The 19,223-nt window shown below is 43.8% G+C and overlaps 2 protein-coding genes across 28 annotated transcripts in view; one reads left to right on the forward strand and one right to left on the reverse strand.

Moving 5' to 3' along the window:
- The first annotated feature begins 1,123 nt into the window (after nucleotides 1-1,123).
- Nucleotides 1,124-4,140, forward strand: si:dkey-174n20.1 (uncharacterized protein LOC796174 homolog). The gene is made up of 4 exons (XM_058071911.1): nucleotides 1,124-1,507; nucleotides 1,718-1,960; nucleotides 2,035-2,337; nucleotides 2,414-4,140. The coding sequence occupies exons 1-4, from the start codon at nucleotides 1,387-1,389 to the stop codon at nucleotides 2,671-2,673; spliced, it is 927 nt and encodes a 308-aa protein (XP_057927894.1). The 5' UTR covers nucleotides 1,124-1,386; the 3' UTR covers nucleotides 2,674-4,140.
- camk2b1 (calcium/calmodulin-dependent protein kinase (CaM kinase) II beta 1) overlaps nucleotides 3,808-19,223 on the reverse strand; it is a 43,740-nt gene continuing 28,324 nt past the window's right edge. For 2 of the 27 annotated variants that reach the window (XM_058071873.1, XM_058071880.1), the window contains 9 exons: nucleotides 19,145-19,182; nucleotides 16,778-16,810; nucleotides 16,187-16,255; nucleotides 14,061-14,105; nucleotides 12,514-12,562; nucleotides 7,175-7,250; nucleotides 6,383-6,477; nucleotides 6,066-6,299; nucleotides 3,808-5,988 (listed from right to left, as the gene is read on the reverse strand). In XM_058071873.1, the coding sequence (XP_057927856.1) occupies nucleotides 6,067-6,299; nucleotides 6,383-6,477; nucleotides 7,175-7,250; nucleotides 12,514-12,562; nucleotides 14,061-14,105; nucleotides 16,187-16,255; nucleotides 16,778-16,810; nucleotides 19,145-19,182 (638 nt within the window). In that variant the 3' untranslated portion in view covers nucleotides 3,808-5,988; nucleotide 6,066. Of the gene's footprint in view, nucleotides 5,989-6,065; nucleotides 6,300-6,382; nucleotides 6,478-7,174; nucleotides 7,251-7,685; nucleotides 7,863-8,230; nucleotides 8,387-12,513; nucleotides 12,563-14,060; nucleotides 14,106-16,186; nucleotides 16,256-16,777; nucleotides 16,811-19,144; nucleotides 19,183-19,223 lie in introns of all 27 variants that reach the window. The other 25 variants (XM_058071881.1, XM_058071874.1, XM_058071876.1 and 22 more) reach the window with 15 other exon arrangements.

The raw sequence follows: 19,223 nt of genomic DNA on the forward strand, positions 1-19,223 counted from the left end.
GAACATCATACAACTATAACATGTTTGTTCAAAAACATAATATCGACATGGATCCTGTTGATTATGAACGAGTGATTAAGGGAATCCCAGCCCAGCTTTTGCAACTGTTTAAGTCATCTCTCCGGGGTGGGCTGGTGGAAGGAGTTTCTCCAAGTTTAATGATTGTTGGAAGGAACATTCTTGACAGCAAATGTGATAAACACATAAGGAACACGCTTAGTTTAGATAGAGGTTGCCCTCCCACGGCTCTTGCATTTTGGAGGAACTCCTTCCCTCACATCCCCTTTGAAAAGCTATGGAATGAACACAATCAGTTTTTTTATTCCAAACAAAGTGAAAGAACTTCACATTAAAACAATCCACAATTTTTACCCTTGCAACTCACGTTTAGCCAAATTCATGGAGGGGGTCTCGTCTCAATGCTCATTTTGCAAAATAGGAGAGGAATCAATAAGGCACTTTCCACGAATGTCCTATTTCCCAAACATTTTGGAAGTTTCTATTTAACTTTTTAATACTTTTGGCCCGCAGCTCATTTCTCATGCTGTAAAAATACACTTTTTAATACACTCCTTGACATCAAAATGGAAATTATCTTGTTTCTACAATGCAACCTTCGTAAGGATCTGCAGAATGCTGTGAAATGTCTTTGTTTATTAGGAAAATTCCATATTCACAAATCCATGTCATGTTATGCAAGCGAAATATTCACCGGTTTTCTTCGGAACTGAAAATATTATATGAATTACTGAAACTGATATTCAAAAACAGAAAAGCAGTGAAAACCTTTCATACATTGGAGAACGTTCTAAAAACAAGTCATATGAAGAACAAGCTTAAGTGACATGTTTTCTATTTTTATTTTGTTCTTATTTTCAAGCAATATCCCTCGCACATTCCTTTCTTTGTTATTATTATTTTTTTTATGTTGATATTGTTCTGTAGAATTGCACTTTTATGTTCCTGTAATTCTACGTTTATTGTTATTGTTTTGTACAATTGAAGCTTGTAATAAAATATTAAAAAAAAACCACAAAAACACAAAAAAATGCATTGTTTTTGAAGTCATTTTCCATTCATGTGTGTTGATTGACTACACACACTTTAGCCGCTGTTAGTGAAGTACCCATGATGCATTGCCGCATCAACGCTCGCATGCTCACTTGTATCTACTCACCATCCATTGACAGCTGGAACAAAATGAATGAAAAACCTTAAAAATGGCATATAGTTGTATGAACCTAACACCGTTTCTGTGTTAAGGTTGACGGTGAAGGGACGTCGCGACGAGGAATGAAAATGACGTTTTGTTTACAAGCGGACAAGTAAGCTAGCAAGCAAACAGGCTAGCGGATGTTAGCCGCTATATGCTAGCATCTCGACAAAATGTACGTTCTTTACACAATAGTCGCGTCTTTGGTCGCCTTTCTTATTTTGAAATGGATGAAAAAGAGGAGGTACTGCACCGACCTGAAGCGACTGGACGGCAAGACGGTTCTCATCACCGGTAAGTAAGGCATTTCCGGGTGCTGGATAAGGGACCTTGCTGCCATGTTGGTTTTAAAGCTGCTCTACGCATATGTTTACTTGTACAATATGCGATGTAGATTTAGGCAGACGTGCGTCCTCTTGAAATCATGTGTTGTTCAAACGAACTCAAAAGGAAACGTTGTTTGCTCCTGGTGACCTTTGAACTAACCGTGTCCTTCCGCGATAGGCGGAAGTTCCGGCGTCGGGAAGGAAACGGCTGTGGCCTTGGCCACGAGGGGCGCTCGTGTGGTCATCGCCTGCCGAGACCTGGAGAAGGCAGAGGAGGCGGTGAGAGAGATCAAGTTCAGGAGTCGCAGTCTGACGGTGGCCCACATGGAGCTGGACCTGGCCAACCTGCGCTCGGTGCGGGACTTCTGCAGGACTTTCCTCCAGCGGGAGAAGAGGCTGGACATCTTAGTCAATAACGCAGGTGGGTGGAGTGCGGACTCGAGTGATGACATCACCGGGCAGGTGTCCAAACAGGATGTCCACGTGTCCCTCCAGCCATGCCCGGCGTCCTCGACTGGACCGACGACGGCTTCAGCATGTGCTTCGGCGTCAACCACCTGGGCCACTTCCTGCTCACCAACCTGCTGCTGGCCCGCCTGAAGGAGTGCGCCCCCAGCCGGGTGGTGACGCTCACCTGCTCCAGCTACAAGTACCAGAAGCTCGACTTCCAGGACCTCAACTACAACCTGCTGCCCTTCTTCACCTACTGCCGTAGCAAGCTGGCCAACATCTACTTCAGCCACGAGCTGGGACGCCTCACGCAGGGGAAGGGCGTTGCGTCCTACGCCGTGCATCCCGGTGAGACCTCACCGCCGTCATCAGCAGACGCCACCACATCGTCATCTTCACGCTCTTTTCTTTTGCTTCCTGCCAGGCTTTGTGCGGAGCGGATGGACGTGTCACTATTCCATCCTCTTCCGGGCGCTGATGCACTTCGTCATGTGGATGTTCTTCGTTCCCTGCGAGGCAGGAGCGCAGACCATCATCCACTGTGCCGTGTCGGACGACGCTGCCAAGGTCGGGGGTGGCTACTTCGTGGACTGCAAAGCCGCCGCCTTGCGTCCCTTCGCCAGGGACGCCGGCGTGGCCAAGAAGCTGTGGGAGGCCAGCGAGAGGCTGGTCAAACTGCCCTGACGGAGCTTCCTGTTTGCTGAACCATTGGCATCGACTGCTGGCATTCACTCCACAAGATGGCAGCAGCTGCTTTGGGAGGATCACCAGTGGTCAGTATCTTCCTTTGCATGCGCTTGAAAATACACTCTTGTTTACAATCAGCATGTCCATCGGCGCTTAGCGCCATGACAACACTGGTTCTCTTTCTGCTGTGTTGTATAGAAATATAATATAAATGTTGATACATGACCGCGTGGTCAAACAGATATGTTTTCAATTTTGGCTTTTTCATGCACTCCAAATCATTATTACCCTCATTTGAAAATAAATTGACTTGTTGATATCATGAGTTTCGTCCAAAGTGCGGCCCTGGGGCCATTTGTGACCCGGAGCGTATTAAAAATTAAGATAACAAAAATGGAAAATTCATCAGCAATTTTACATAAAAATTCAAATGTTGCATTTTAGAATAACCAGATTTTCTTACAATAAAGTCAGAATATTCAAGAAAAATAAAGTAATATTATGAAAAATTATGAATAGAGTTGTACTTTTGGGAAATTACTTTCCCAAAAATACAAAAAAAATGTACAAAAATAAAGTCAATATATGATGAGAATAAAAATGAAAACCAAAATACAAGAGGAGAATTTGAATAATCAGAAAATGTAAAAACAACCTCAGAGATGGAAAATGGTCTCTAAAAATTTGGTATTCTAACGAGAAAAAATGTTTGGAGAATAAACTAATATGAGGGAAAATAGTAATTTTAATATCTTTTTTTTAAAGTTGTAATATTATGAGAAACAAAACAAAATAAAAGCAGCCCAAGGCTGTTTTTATTTTACTGGCACATTCCATAAATTATAATTTGAAGAAGAAAAATGTAAGAATAAAGTGAAAATAGTAAGAGAGAAAATTAGGAAAAATCCAAATTTTACAAGAATAATGTCATACTATGAGGACAAATAAGTTCATTTCAGTTGCATATGAGAAACAAAAGTAAATATAGTTGTCATTTTGGGGAAAGATGTTAACATGCAGAAGTCTGAATTTGTACGAGATGTTTAGAGAAGTCTACATATCAGGTGCCTGCTCTCTCTGCAGTTGAGTAACCACCGCCTGGTGACATCGAGCAATAAAAAGGCGCCCTGCTGCCGTTTGTGTACATGGATGTCCATTTTATTGATCACAGCTGATAGCACAAGGAAGAGAAAAGCATGTGAAGCACACCACAGATCACAGATCATCGTATCCATGACAACAACAGAAAGAAAAAGTCACAGCAACAAAAGAGACAAGGCGTCGACCAAACGGAGGCGGGCGCCTCCTCGCAAGCGTCTGCCGATCGGTGGTCTTTCGTGTCTGTGGAAGCTCGCCACTTTTTGTTTGTGCTTGACCGTGTTGCGCCCCCTGCTGGAGCTCCACAACGTACCTTCTCTCAGCGTTTATGTACAAAAAAACATGCAAAATCCTCATGGACAAACTTACTTTTCATATATATATATATGTATATAAATATATACATATATATACTGCATATCCATAAATATTTCAATATATATATTGTGTGTACATATATATATATATAGAGAGAGATGTCTGCATTATATCATCTGGAGACAAAAATATCTATACCAAAGCTGAGAAAATAGACAGAAAAGCCAAAATTGGCGTGAGGAAGGAAAAGAGGCGGACAAAAAGGTTAAAAACCAACACACACACACACAAAGTGTCCTGCTGACGTTCATGCAAAAAGACGGCAAGAAGCTAACAGGCTCGTTTAGAAGACCAAGTGAGTCTCTGATAGAAAAGTGTAAACACGAAGAAACAACAACACGTGTGGACTCGACATGCTGCCATTTCCTGGTGGGAGGGGTCAGGGAGCTATCTCACCCCCCCTCCCCACACACACACATGGCTAAGGGGGCAGGGCCAACTAAGGATGACCACCTCGGAAATAACATAACATTCAAAAATCATCACCAAAAATTCATAGCATTAAAAAACCTTTCATCCTTGATTGTCCTTTTAATAAAACAAAAGCCTGTTTCCTGTCTCCATCACTGGAAGAAGAAAATATCCCAGGAAAACTCGAAATGATCCAATAAAAAGTCAGCATTATCAGATACACACTGTGACTTTTCATTTTTAATCCCCACATTTCTATTTTTGTCTATTTGTGCCCTGCCATTGGCTGGACCCCGCCTCTCCCCAAAATGTCAGCTGGGGTAGGCTCCAGCATACTAGCATGGACTTTGAGCATTTTCACTTTTCAGATAATTTTTTTCTCATTTATGACTCTTGAGCTCATCTCATAATTTCCAAGTCTCATAATTATATCTCATAATTATGAGACTTTTCATCTCACTACTATTAGACTTTTCATCTCATAATTTTCTAAATATCATCTCATAATTTAAACTTAGACTTAACTCATCCCACAATTGTGAATTTTTGATCTCATAATTATATTCATTAATATTAATATTATATAATTATATTATGAGAATTTATATCTGATCATTTTGACTACACTTTTTTAAATCTCATTTCATAATTTCAATGTTTTATATAGTTTTTATTTCTAATGTCATAATTAAAAAAAATTGTATCTCATAAATATTAAATCTGATTATCTGATACTTGATACCCATTTTTTTTAAATATCAGAATTCCGAGGATTTTACCTAAAAATTATGACTTTTCACTTCTTTCGCCCCTACCCCCATCTTCAGACCTCTCCACCCCCCACACACACACGTTGAGATTCCAGAGTGACAGGTGACCCCGCCCCAAAGCAGAAGTAGTACTGTATATGTAAAGAAAGGGTGAGAACACAAAAGGCAAATACAAAAAGTATCATTTCCACATAATATCCACCATAAAAAACAACCATTGTATTGGTGGAGGGAGGGGGGGTACATGCTTCCTTAAAAAGGTGGACAAAAATCCTTGAACTAGAAACCACTGGCATCAATAATAATAAATTCCATGATACAAATGTGTAATAGTAGTAATAGTAGTAGTAATAATGATAGTACTTTGACATTTCCAGTGCAGTGAGACAAGAGTGGCTTGACAAAGACAAAGAAGGACAAAAACAAAGACAAAAGAAGGTCAAAGAAAGACAAAGCAAAGGAGAGCGCCAGGAAGAAGAAGGAATCACCAAGGAGCCGCCACGCCCTCCAGTGGCAATGGCGGCGGTAGCGGCGGTGGCAGCCCATCGGCTTGTCAAGTTCCTGTGGTCATCACCTGCTCTTCCTCCCTCCGCTGAGCCCCCCCCCCCCCCCCCCACACACACACATACACACACACAAAAGGAAGGACGAACATCTGGGGAGGGAAAATACCTTTGTTTACGTGTGATGGAAAGGTAGCCTTACTCGCTAGCTAGCCGGCTAACCACGTACCTCACTGCAGCGGAGCGGCGGGGGCGCCCGAGCAGTGAAAGTGGATGTTCTGCCACTTGGCGTCCCGGCGGTGCCACACGCGGGTTTCCTCCGACTGGCTGGAGCGCGGCCTTCCCTGTCCGTCCACAAACTGCGTGAGGCGGATGTAGGCGATGCAGGCGGCGTCCTCGCCAATCAGGTGGACGTGCGGGTTGAGGATGGTGGTGTGGATGGGCTTGCTGTTCTTGGCCAGAACTGAGCGGCGGGAAGACGAGGACACGAGAGTTAGCGCGGCGTCTCACAGCGACTTGAGGACAACGGCAGCAGACGAGTCCTACGGTTCTCAAAGTAGAATCGATGGAAGTCCATGCCCTCCACCAGGTTGCCCAGGGCCTCCGGCTCAAAGGACGTCAGGCCGGGGTCGCAGATCTTGCTGAGGGGGACAAAACCGGAAAAATCGATACAAATATTTCATTTGATTGGCGGCTTTGATTGATATTAAAACATGTATTTCAAATCTGTTAATAGTAATTATAAAGACAATTATTTCATCACGAAAAACATTCTGCCTTATTAAAAAATGTCATGATAAAAATGAAATTTATTTACAGAAATTCAGTTTCATGAAAAAATAACATTAAGTAATTCAAAAATATTTAATAAAATATTTAATTTCTCTGAAAAATTCAGTTGCATTTGAAAAAAAATATATAATTAAATAAATACAAGATTTGATTTAAATTGAAAGATTTCGTTCCATCCAACATTTTAACTGGACAAAATATTATTTTTAATTAAAAAATTATGTTCCATTTAAAAATGTAATTGTATATTTGTAAAAAGTAACTATTTAATTGAAATAAAAAATAAATTGGATAATTATTTAAAAGATTCTTAATTTAAAAATGTATTCAGTTTTTATTCAAAAATTTATTATTTATTAATTAACAAATCAAATTCATTTTATTTAATTTCACATTACAAATAATTGATTGTTTTATTATTTCGTTTATTAATTTAAGTTCCATTAAAAAAGTGAACAAATAATTATATGTATAAATAAAGTATAAATTCTGTTCTATAATAAAATGTAATAATAAATGAGTGTGGTTAAGAGGAAGAGGACTCACGCGTACGCCTCAAAGTCTCCGTTGTTGATGGCCTCGATGAGCTGCTCTGTGATCTTGATGATTTCCTGTTTGCGGACTGTGGAAGGAAGAGGAGGCCACGTGGTTAAAAGCACGACGACATCCAGGTTCCACCAAGATGTCGGGAAAGAGCAGAGAAAGGGGGCGTCCCATCACAGTGGAGGCTCCCACCTTCACGGATACTTGGATAAGAGGAAGGCTTCGCTACATATCCTAAAATGTCTGCCAACTCTCCGTCAGCGAGAGACTGAGCTGAAAGGTTGATGGTTCAATCGTCAGCAAAGAGGCTAACCGAGCGTGAAAAGCGGGGTTGCAGTTAGCAGCGGCGTTCCCTAGCATCAAACAGGAAGTTGATGAGCTGAAAGTCAAGCAAGCTCACCCGCAGAGGAACAGAATCCCACTGCCGTAGCACAACGCTACCCAGAATGCCTTGCGGGCATGGCACGCCACTCTTAGCATGCCTGCAGTCCAAGCCGTGCATGTTGCTACTTACTCTGGGAGGAGGAAGGGGAGGGGCTGGACGGTGCGTGAGGGGGGGGAGGCGGGGAGGTGGCCTGCACAGGAGCGGGAGGAGGCGTGGGCCTGGGGGTGGCGGCGTCGGGTTCCGCCGCAGGCGGTGGGCCCGGTGGCACCCTGCGAACGCTGCTCACCAAGTCCGTGAGCCTGGACACTGGAGTACGACACGGCACCAAATAGGCGGTCACACTCGCCCTTCGTGGCGTACCACAGGGGGCGCGCTCTGCCCTTTACATGCTTTACATCAGGGGTGACCAAAGCGCGGACGGGGGCACAATGTCCAAATCAAATTCAACAAAATTGGAAAAATCGAGCAAAATGGAAGAATATGAATCACTAAAAAAAAAGCGGCCCTCGTAGGAAAAGGTTTGGACACCCTTGCTTGAGATGCAATAACGTTAGCATGTAGAAAAACTAGCATGATGGAAGGGACCACAGTACGGCACATGTCCGCCTCCGCTACCATACAGCAGGTGGCGCTATATGGCCACCGCTATCTACGGTGTGAACGTACTGACTTACTCTGCATTGGGACGGCGGGGGCGTGCGTGCGAGAGGGGGAGGGGGAGGGGGAGGAGAGGGCGGCGGGGGGCGGGGTGGCGGACCGGCCTTCTCCGTCCGACGTGGGCCCTGAGCCCCTGCGCACGGAGCCCAGAAGGTCAGCAAACTTGGCGGCCGCTGGGTGGAGGAAGGATGGAGATGACAACGGATGTAAAGCCAACACATGCAGTGCTATTCCACATTTGTCCACAGGAGGGCGCCAATGAGCAAAGGATGGGGTGAAGAGATACTGTGAAGCATCTCTGCATCTCTTGGCCCCGCATATCTTTGGGCCGTACATCTCCTAAGAGGTGCTAACATGAGGACGCCGAAAAACCTGGAATCCCAGCAGATCAATTTGAGCGTTCGAGAAAACATCCCATCATTTCAGACGGTTGACCTGAGGAAAGCCAACGCTCAACCGTCCTAAACAAGTTGTACATTTTGTCCTTTGACTGAGCTTCAATCTGTCAAAAACGGGCACTGCTAAATTAGTGTTTGACAAAACTTTGTAAATGGCTAAGTAGCTAGCGCTAGCTAAGTAGCTAGTGCTGTCTTGCGATAGAAATCCAATCATTTAGAACCGGTATGTGTTACAGCTAGTCTGTCCACATTTCTTCTTCGACTGCACTTCCGTCCAAAACCAGCATTGCTAGTACACGCACATTAAATTAGCATACGATTTGAAAAAATGGGCTAGCCAGGCCGGCCTTGCGGAAAACCAGGAACCAGGAATGTTTGTGTTTGGGATTGCAAAAGTAAAAGCTCAACTATCCTAAACAAGCCGGACATTTGGTCCTTCGACTGAGCTTAAATCTGTCAAAAAGCGGCCTTGCTAGTTTCAAAATGTTGCTAGCGCTGTCTTGCGATAGAAATCCAATCATTTGGAAGCGGTATGTGTTTGGGCGAAGTAAAGTTACAGCTAGCCTGTCCACATTTCTTCTTCGACTGCACTTGAATCCGTCCAAAACCAGCACATACGATTTGAAAAAATGGGCTAGCCAGGCCGGCTAGCCAGGCCAGCCTTGCGGAAAAAGTCCAATTACTCAGAAGCAGGAATGTTTGTGTTTGGGATCGCAAAAGTATCAGCTCAACTGTCCTAAACAAGCCGCAAATTTGGTCCTTCGACTGAGCTTCAATCTGTCAAAAAGCGGCTTTGCAAGTACACGCACATTAAATTAGTATTTGACAAAAAAATTGTAAATAGCTAGCACTGTCTCACGGAAAAAGTCCAATAATTCGGAAGCGGTATGTGTTCAGAGTCGCAAAAGTAGAAGCTCAACTGTCAACAAGCGGGACATTTGGTCCTTCGATTGAGCTTCAATCTGTCAAAAAGCGGCTTTGCTAGTTTCAAAATGTTGCAATAGCTGTCTTAGTGCAATATTTCATAAGCGGGTGTTTGGGCGAAGACAAATGATAGCTCGCTGGTCCCATTTTCTTTTTGTTATTTTGTGAAGCTGCCATGATGGGTTCGTGGATCAATGACCCTTAGTCGTCCTCTGGATGGTACGTAGAAGACATTTTGGAGCATAGAAAGCGTCCATCTGTGCGGAACACTTTGGGGAAGGCCTTTTTGTCCGTAATGGCAATTCTAAGCCCAAAGACAACAAAAAAGCCGTCCTAAGCTAGGTGACACTCGGTAGTGAGTAGTCCCTACAACAGACTTCCATGAGTTGGTAGATGTGCTCGTCCAGAAGCCCACCAGGGTTTCAGGTTACCAAGCAGCTGTCTGGCCCCCACTGACCTGACAAAATCCTAGAAAGACCACCGACACGATCCGGACTATTCTGCCTCTGGGAACCGCCGCCAAGTGGAGCGTTGTCCGGTCGGAAGAGGACCGTCCTCTGCTTTGTTAGCTTGCGTGTCAGACGCTAGCGTAGCCGCACGCTTCTCTGGACCCGGGCGTCTCTGTTTCCAGTTAGTCGTGCTAAATTAAGACACCTCCCTCTTTAGCAGCAAACATCCCCACCCAGGGGATCTCCAATTTAGGACGGGGGCAGTTCCCTCCGGAAGCACCAAGGTTCTTGCCTACTGATGGGGTGCCCTCGTTGTATCACATGATCGACATGTGGAGGACATGCTAGCATACGTGTACATCGACATTAGACAATGGTCAAAGACTTATGACATTTAGTTGCTAAGACGTTGTAGTTGATGGCAGCCTTAGTCTTCAATCACATGAGCTCCTCTGTCCCCGAAATGTGTGCACCAAATTTTGAGGTGTTTCTGCTAAATAGCCTAAAGTTACACTGGATGTTTTGTTGAGCTATCTGAGAAATTTCAAGCCAATCCAACTTATGGAGCTTAACAACAGCGCCACCAAGTGGCACAGGCAACACAGCGAGGGTGCTCGTGTTGACACTTTTTCCCGCTTCTGTGTGAAACACTAGAAGAGTTGCACAAACCGTACCATCATGTGCAGCGAACACGGGCCGGATACGCTCAGGCCCAACAGACGCCATTCCACCGCTTCACTCCTGCGCTCGCATAAGCGGGAAACACTGTGACATCATAGCGTAGCCACGCCCACCAAGAAGGATGCCTTCCTTCACCGTCGACCACAAGAAGACGCTCACTAAGCTTTGGAACTGACCGCTCTCTGTCCACCAATCAACACACTGCACTGGACTTGGCCCCGCCCCCAATTTTTTTCTGAAAATGATACATTCATTCAATCACTCCTAGCTGTGAGGCCTGCGCGCTAACCACTTGCCCGCCGTGCAGCCGAAAATTATGCATTTTTTCCTAAAAAAAAAAAAAACCTTACACGCTTCTTAAAAATATACAACTTTTTACTGAAAATAAATAATCCAACTTTCTCTTAAAATGACAAACTTTTCTCAAAATTAGAGACATTTTTTCTCCTAAATATACACTGTTTTTCTCAAAATTCATTTTTTCCCCTCTCATAAATATTAAACGATTTCCGCAAAATTTCTCATAGTTTTCTGGAAATTATAATTTTTTATTTACAGAAAAAAGTCTACAAATAAATGATTAATTTTCTCCCCTCCTAAATTCATTCATTCATTCATTTTCTACCGCTTTTTCCTCACGAGGGTTGCGGGGGTGCTGGAGCCTATCCCAGCTGTCTTCGGGCGAGAGGCGGGGTACACCCTGAACTGGTCGCCAGCCAATCACAGGGCACATATAGACAAACAACCATTCACACTCACATTCATACCTATGGACAATTTGGAGTCGCCAATTAACCTAGCATGTTTTTGGAATGTGGGAGGAAACCGGAGCACCCGGAGAAAACCCACGCATGCACGGGGAGAACATGCAAACTCCACACAGAGATGCCCGAGGGTGGAATTGAACTCTGGTCCCCTAGCTGTGAGGTCTGCGCGCTAACCACTAGACCGGTGTGCCGCACCCCCTCCTAAATATGCAACTATTTTCTCAAAATCAAACGGTTTTCAGGAAAATATTTAAAAAGAATTTCCTCGAAAGTACCTAAAAATATACAACCTTGTCTAACCTTGTCAATGTCAATTCAACTGAAGATACATTTTTTTCAAAAATATACTAGTTTTTTCCTCAAAATGATTCTATTTTTTCTCTAAATTATGGAATTTTTCCCCTAAAAATATAACACAGATATATATATATTTTTCCTCAAAATTATCCAATTGTGTTTTCTTAAAATTATACAACCTTTTACTCAAAATTATTCGATATTTTTTCTCAAATATAAATTAAAAAAATCAAATCTAAATTATTATATTTTTCTCAAAAATATGCATTTTTTCCACTCAAAAATACACATATTGTTTTTCTTATACATAATAAGTACTAATTTTTTGGGGTCAAAATTATCCAATTGTGTTTTCCTAAATTATACAACCTTTACTCAAAATTATTCAACATTTTTTCTCAAAAATATGAAATTTTCCTGCTAAAAATATATTTTAAAAAATCTAAAAAATATATACAAAATATACAGACTTTTTCGTGTCAAAATTACCCAGTTGTGTTTACTTACAATTATACAACCTTTTACTCAGAATTATTCAATATTTCTTCTCAAAAATATGCAATTTCTTCAGCCAATATGTGAGAAACAGGAACAGTAAAAGTACTGTGGATGTACAGTAGCCCGACTGTACATCCACTACTTTCCAAAAAGGGTGCAGTACATCCAAGATCCATGGGGGGTCAGTAAGAGGTCATAGCAAGAGTTGCTGAAGTTTTCCACTTACATTAGTAAGTGCATTTTGCAGTGCCAAGATGTGAACTAAACATTGTGTGTGTGGTCTCACCTTTCACGTCCTCATCCTCCACGGTGGTGTTGCTGCTGTCCGAGGACTCCTGCAGATCACACGTGGGGATTTTTATTAGACGATAAGGGACGTGGAGTACGGTACAATGAGTTTGGAGCGTGGACAGACACACAGAAAGGCGACGTCATGGAAACACTGGCCAGCAGGGGGAGCACTCCTGCCGTTTTGATGACCTTTTAGACAACTTTGGCAGTCGGCTTCAGATTCCCAATGAGGTTGATAACAAAATATGCTATTTTTTCTATTTAAAAAAAATACTTCTCTCAAAATGATTCAATTTCTTTTCTTAAAAATATGAAATTTCATCTTCAAAAATATAATACTTGTTTTTCTGGAAATTATACAACCCCCCCAAAACTGTACAATCCCTTTCCTTTCTTTTTTTTTCCTAAAATGATTCAATTTGATATAAAATGTATATAAAAATATACAAGCTATTTCTCAAAATGAGAAAATTTCTTCCTCAAAAATTACAACTTTTTTGTGGAAAATATACAACTTTTTTTTCCTGGAAAATAACCTACTTTTGGGGGGAAAATGTACTACTTTTTTCTGGAAGATATACTACGTTTTTCTGGAAAATGTCCTACTTTTTTCTGAAAAATATCGTACTTTTTTGCAAAATTATGACATTTTTCCTCCAAACTTCTTCTGGAAACGATCTCCTTTTTCCTCAAGTTGTCAGCCATTGAAATGGTGTCCCTGGTAGCTACAAAGGGCGCAGACGTAGCCTTGCTGCCACATGAAGTAGGTGAGACAGAAGCGCGGCAGCCCGAACCAAAGAGCTGAGGCGGTCGGAAAGACACGCGTCTATTGTTCATCTCCACGCTTGATGTCTCTCCCTTTGTGACAAAATGCTCGGCTGCCTTCCACGTGGCAACTTGTCATATTTTCCAGGACGTAACAACTCTTCTGGTCGGTCCAGATGGACGAGAGTGAAAAGGAAAAGTGCTGCGGAGGTCACGTTTGCTGCTCGGGAACACTGTGGTGTGAAAATAACAAGCCGAGGACGGCAGCAGTCGCCACGGCGTCAAGCCAACATCAAATGCGGCATTTTCTTTGTTGCAAAGGAACAACCCGGCTGGGTTAGCATTTAGCTTAGCACGCGTATAGACACACATATCATCACAAGGGGGGGGGTCTGACTGACAAATCATGCAGGGTCATGCATGGGTGGGAAAGCGTCCACGGATTCCTTAGCATATTTTTGTGTAGTGATTAAGTGTACTTTGACACAACTTTTGTTGGGTCAGCGTGCCTAATGTTGTGGCCTGTGGACGCACACTCGCATGTGTGTTGGAGTGCCCCCGGTGGTCACATACGTGCACTGCAAACTACCACAAAGCTGCACAATAAGTTGAAAAAAATATCTACGGTACTTCATCACTGCATTTACCACTACACAACACACACACACACACCAGTAAACCAACACAGAGATGCATGATGGAAAGAAGGAGCAGAGGGTAGGACAGGATGAGGAGGAAGAGGGGGGGTCAGGTCTGGGGGGCGGGGGTGATGTATACCTTGGTCCCGTCCGCTGGATTATGGATGACGGTGGTCTGAGGCTCCTGGAGGAAAGGGGAGGGTGGGGAGATAGAAGGAAGATGGAGGACATGAGAATAGAGAAGAGAGGATGTCATCGTGTGTGTGCGCGTGTGTGGGGGGGTGAAGGTTGATAGGATACCAGGAAGTAGAAAGAAAATGAGTGTTAAAAAGTGAGGGGAAGAAGATTTCATCAAAATGAGCAACATGTTGATGAAACACTCACTCACTTCTTGTATCAACACACACTACACACACATTCTGTCTGTGCTGTTCACACACAACGTTGACTTTTTTACGAAGGGCAGCGTCCACCACTGCATTGTTTTGAAAAATATACAAAGTGTTTCTCCAAGGTATACACATGCAACCTTTTTCACTAAATACAACAACTTACTTTACTTTTACTATTTATTTTTTCAAAAATATGCGTTTTTAAAACTTTTTCTGCAAATTATACAACTCTCTTATCTTGAAAAATATGTCATGTTTGTCTTAAAAATATACTTTAATATTTTTGTAAACATATTTTTTTCCTCAAAAATATATAAACTGCTTTTTTTCCTCAAAAAACATACAATTTTCCTAAAAAATACACAAGCATATATGAAGCTTTTCTTAATCGTATACAACTTTTTCTGCAAAATAATTTTTTTCTCAAAAATCTGCAAATTTCTCAAAAATATAGAAGCTTTACCTCACAAATACATATCATGTTTTTCCAAAAAATCTACCGTTTTTCCCTCTAAATGATAAAAAATAGTTTCCCAAAAAAATGTAAGATTATTCTCCAAAATATCTGCTTCTTTGAGGTCATTGGCTGACATCCATCATCCATCATTCATCATCCATCCTCAGTCATAGCAGTCACGCCGTGATCTCACCCAACCATTAGGCTTCGCTACACATCTTAAAATGAAGGCCAGAGGTCTGCCGACAATCCATTAAGCCGTGAAATCGGGACGTGTGATGACTTGGTGTCCTTCCACCAATGACAAGTGTCGTTAAGATGAAATTTTTAAAAAGGGGGTGGGGTCTCCTGCAGCCTGCTAAAAGATGGAGGAAGGCGGCGCCAAGTGACATCAGAGCAGGCTGCGTTCCCTCTCCCGGGAAAGTAACACCCCTGCGATGATGAGCGCCCGGCCATTTCGGAGGGGATACCAGCAGCGTTGTCACGGCAACTATCGCCCCAGGCGACCGGCACTGGTGGCAACTTGAAGACAGAACAAAGTAAGCGAGGGGGGTCGCTTGGCTTAATGGGCCAATTTGGGAGGAAGCAGGTCAGCCAGACTCTACCCAGCAACAGCCAGCCTCCTGCTCACTGGTCCCAGTAAGGGTCCCACCAGTGTGTGGAGAGGGGAACATAATGGGCAGAAGCAACGCTATGTTTAGCCCGCACCAGTGCTAAGTCACATGACATCATTAGCCAGGAAGCTAACGCTCGGGTGTCGGTGATTTACGGTCCCTGACAAAGATCCTCCAGATGACAGAGCTGTTATGCTGCTGTTATGAAATACCGACTGCTAAAACTCCAGTCAAAGATCCTCTATGTGACAGCAGTGCTCTGCTGTTTGTAAGGACTGACTGCATAAATGCTAGTCAAAGATCTTCTATGTGACAGGAGAACTCTTCTGTTTTTAGGGACTGACTGCAAAAACGCTAGCCAAGATCCTCTATGTGACAAGAGCGATCTTCTGTTTTTAGGGACCCGGTGCAAAAGTGCTAGTCTAAGATCTTCTCCAGTATGTGACAGTATGCAAACCCACCAGGAAAAGATCCTCTATGCAATAGGAGCACTTTCTACATAAATACTAGTCCAAGGTCCTGTCTTGATTTCCCATGATTCAAAGTTATGTGTGTGTTTGTGTGTGTGTATAAAAACAGCACCTGCCGCGGTGGACCTGGCCGACTGCTGCGGCAGTGAGACAAATAAAATATCAGACACAAACACAAGACGGCGTGCAACAACAGACACACGATGCAAAGACGGCGGGCGGGAGAGGCGACCTTTAAATGGGTAAACAACGGCGGTGGGCGGGCGGCAGTGACACATGCACACATAAAGGTAGTGGCGGGTGTTGATGGGGCGTGGTTAGGAGGTAAATACCAGAGCAGGTGAAGGGATGTTTCCTTTTGGGCTGGTGACTATGCTGTTTTTGGTGCTGTTTGTCTGAGGCTGTGCAGGAGAGGGAGGAGATAACAGCAAGAGGTGAGTAACGTGTGTGTGTGTGTATGTGTGTGTGTGTATGTGTGTGTTAATGATATTCATCCATCAAATGGCGCTTTGAAGCGTGGTCATCAAAGCACAGCCAGTCACTTGATCATCATCCTGATAACGGCATCGAGCAAGCGAACCCTTGAAATAAAGTAGTCCAATTGGAGGACATGACACCAACCTGTCCGTCCTGCCAAGGGACAAAACTAAAGCATGTCCACCTTCACCTGACAAGTTGTAATCAATCACTCGCTGTGAACTTTGCGAGCCACTGGGCTCGCACTGGAGAGAAGAAACGAGGAAAGAAGACAGGAGGACACACACACACACACACACAGTACAACACACAGTACAACACACAGTACAACACAAATGTACTGTATGTCCACAAAGACAAGACGTGAGCAGAATGTAAGACGTCTTCCACACAAACAGATGAACATGTTCCAACTTGATGTTGTAACACGTAGACAGCAGGCTCACCATGTACTGGACAGTAGAGCTGGACTTTCGTTTCTGTCCTCATGCCGTGGATGGACGGATGGATGGATGGACGGATGGACGGATGGATGAATGGAAGGGAAACAAACAAAGTAAGCCATGAAATGGCAGTAAGAACAAGAGCATACTCCTCAACCCCAAAGAGCCGTGGACAAAGAAAGCCCCAAGAAGAAGAAGAAGAAGAAGGTTAGACCGTCTTAGCGTGCATACCACAGCCTAAATCCCGTTTCCCATAATTTTGGCTTCCTCGACAGAAATAACGATGCTGACTTTGGTTTCCAAGTTCTAAAAACATAAACAAACTGAGGGAATTGTGGGGGTTGCTAGGCTGGACTGCTCCAAACCCATCAAGTACAAGCGGAACCAGCATGGCGGCTAACGTGCGGACCCCAGTGGATATATTTAGATTTTATTTTCAATATTAGGATTAGAACAGCTGATCTGTGTTGTATAGGCGTGAGTGACAGGGAGAAAAGCTCTTTCCATGTGCATATGGCTAACCAAAAACGTCGTTTTTACGACATAAACATAAAAGGTTGACACCAACTTGATGGGATGGGAGTCTAATTTCCCTTTAAGGCAGAGGTAGGGAACCTATGGCTCGGGAGCCAGGTAGGGCTCTTTTGATGACACTATCTGGCTCTCAAGCATTTCTTACCACAATAAAAATGTATTTTTGCTGACATTTTAAAGTAAACCATCACAGAAATGACTGTTAAAAATAATATTCAAAATCAACAACTTTCTTATGCATTTTAATTCGTCCATCTATATTCTGCTGCAATACGGCCAACCATATCTATCTTTCCTGATGATATTTTCCAGGTCAAACACCAAAACTTGATTATTACTGGGTAATGCTGTAGTCTACCTCGGTCATTGAGATGTCAAAAAAACATGTAAATGTAAACTTTCCTCCTTTAGTCAAATAGCTAAAGCTGCAGAACCAAGTCTTCTGGTGAAGATGGCCAAAAGAATGAAATACGTGTACTGAATACGGTTCAAAACTATGCAGCAGCAGAAGTTGCATAAATGGCAGCAAGTATTTGATTTATTATTAGACACTGCGCTGCTCACGAAAGTATGCTGGCCACACCCCATTGGCGTGGGGTAATGTGCCTGGTCTACATAATTAGAGCCCATTATATCTAAAACTGTTGGTCTTACATAAAAATGCACACATTTTATTGCATTCAAAATGTATATGGCTCTCACAGATACACATTTTAAAATATCTGGCCTTCATGGCTCTCTTAGCCAAAAAGGTTCCCGACCCCTGCTTTAACCCCTGCCACACAGTTCTCCGCCACAATGCCAGGGGGCAGCGTCAACGAGGTGAGCCCCCAGGACACTTCCTTCCTCGCCAGTCAACAATTAAAGAGAGGCGCAGAGTGTTATTTGAGCTGAAGCTTGTGTTACAACAGTCCCTTTTATTGCAAATGTTGAGCTGAGGAGAAGGAAGGCAGTCGGCGCCGTATCGACACAGAAGCGTGAACCACCCCCAAGGACAGAAACCGCAGGGTGCTCTCTCAGCAGATACATTTCCATCTATTCAAACACATGAAGGCTTAAAGTGGGGGGGGCAAGGTGGGAAGGTCCAAATTGGACTTTGAAGAAAAAGACCCGATTGGAGGGGGGGTAGGAGCGAAGGAAGGGAGGCCAGGCCAAGGATGGAGGGGTCGAACTGAGGGTGAGGACAGGCGGAAAGAAAGAGGGAGGAAGTCAGGGAGGAAAAAAAGGAAGGAAGAAGTCTTTAGTGTGAAAAGGAGCCTGTTGCTAGGAGATGAGAGCGCCGCAGTGGAAGTGAGCGTCTATTTCTGGCATCTGAGTTTCCAGGGTCCAGACTGGCAGCTATTCCTGGAAGCGTAGTCACATTCCCCGCGGGAGCAACTGGGGAGGAAAAGGAGGCCGAGGTGCACACAAACGGCGACACCCACGGCGACGTGTGTGAAAGAACGGCCACACGCCCCCACGCTCCACGCCAATTCAAAGTCATTTGTGCTGTGGAGGAAACGGCACGTTTGGTGCACAGCGCTGCGGGTTTCATCACACTCCCCTCCGGCGTGGGATGTGCGAGCGTGCGTGCGTGCACGAGGACGAGCGTGGGACGTGTGGAGATCTTCATTGGGGAATTGGGGGGGGGTTAAGGACCAGATGGGGTGAGCGGGAGGAGGACAGAAGACGATGAGACGACTGTAGAGACGAGGGAATCAATGCACGCACACATACAGTACATACACACACAGGTAAACAGACAAAAGAGCGTGTGTGGAGAGAGAGAAGCACGTGTGTGTGTGTGTGTGTGTGGGGGGGGGGGGGGGGGGGGGGGGGCTTTGTGATGACCCTTACCTTGACATCGGCCTTCTTGTTGAGCAAAGTCTTGGCTGCTGCAAAGACAAGAACAACAACAACAGTGAAAGACTGGAAG

The sequence above is a fragment of the Doryrhamphus excisus genome, chromosome 4 (assembly GCF_030265055.1).
Source record: "Doryrhamphus excisus isolate RoL2022-K1 chromosome 4, RoL_Dexc_1.0, whole genome shotgun sequence".
NCBI classification, from domain to species: domain Eukaryota; kingdom Metazoa; phylum Chordata; class Actinopteri; order Syngnathiformes; family Syngnathidae; genus Doryrhamphus; species Doryrhamphus excisus.

What these genes read in the sequence shown, in the direction of transcription:
- si:dkey-174n20.1 (XM_058071911.1), top strand. Translation starts at nt 1,387, where the DNA reads ATGTACGTTCTTTACACAATAGTCGCGTCTTTGGTCGCCTTTCTTATT. An exon ending in CAAGACGGTTCTCATCACCG is followed by an intron (nt 1,508 to 1,717) that starts GTAAGTAAGGCA and finishes CTTCCGCGATAG; the next exon opens with GCGGAAGTTCCGGCGTCGGG. An exon ending in CATCTTAGTCAATAACGCAG is followed by an intron (nt 1,961 to 2,034) that starts GTGGGTGGAGTG and finishes GTGTCCCTCCAG; the next exon opens with CCATGCCCGGCGTCCTCGAC.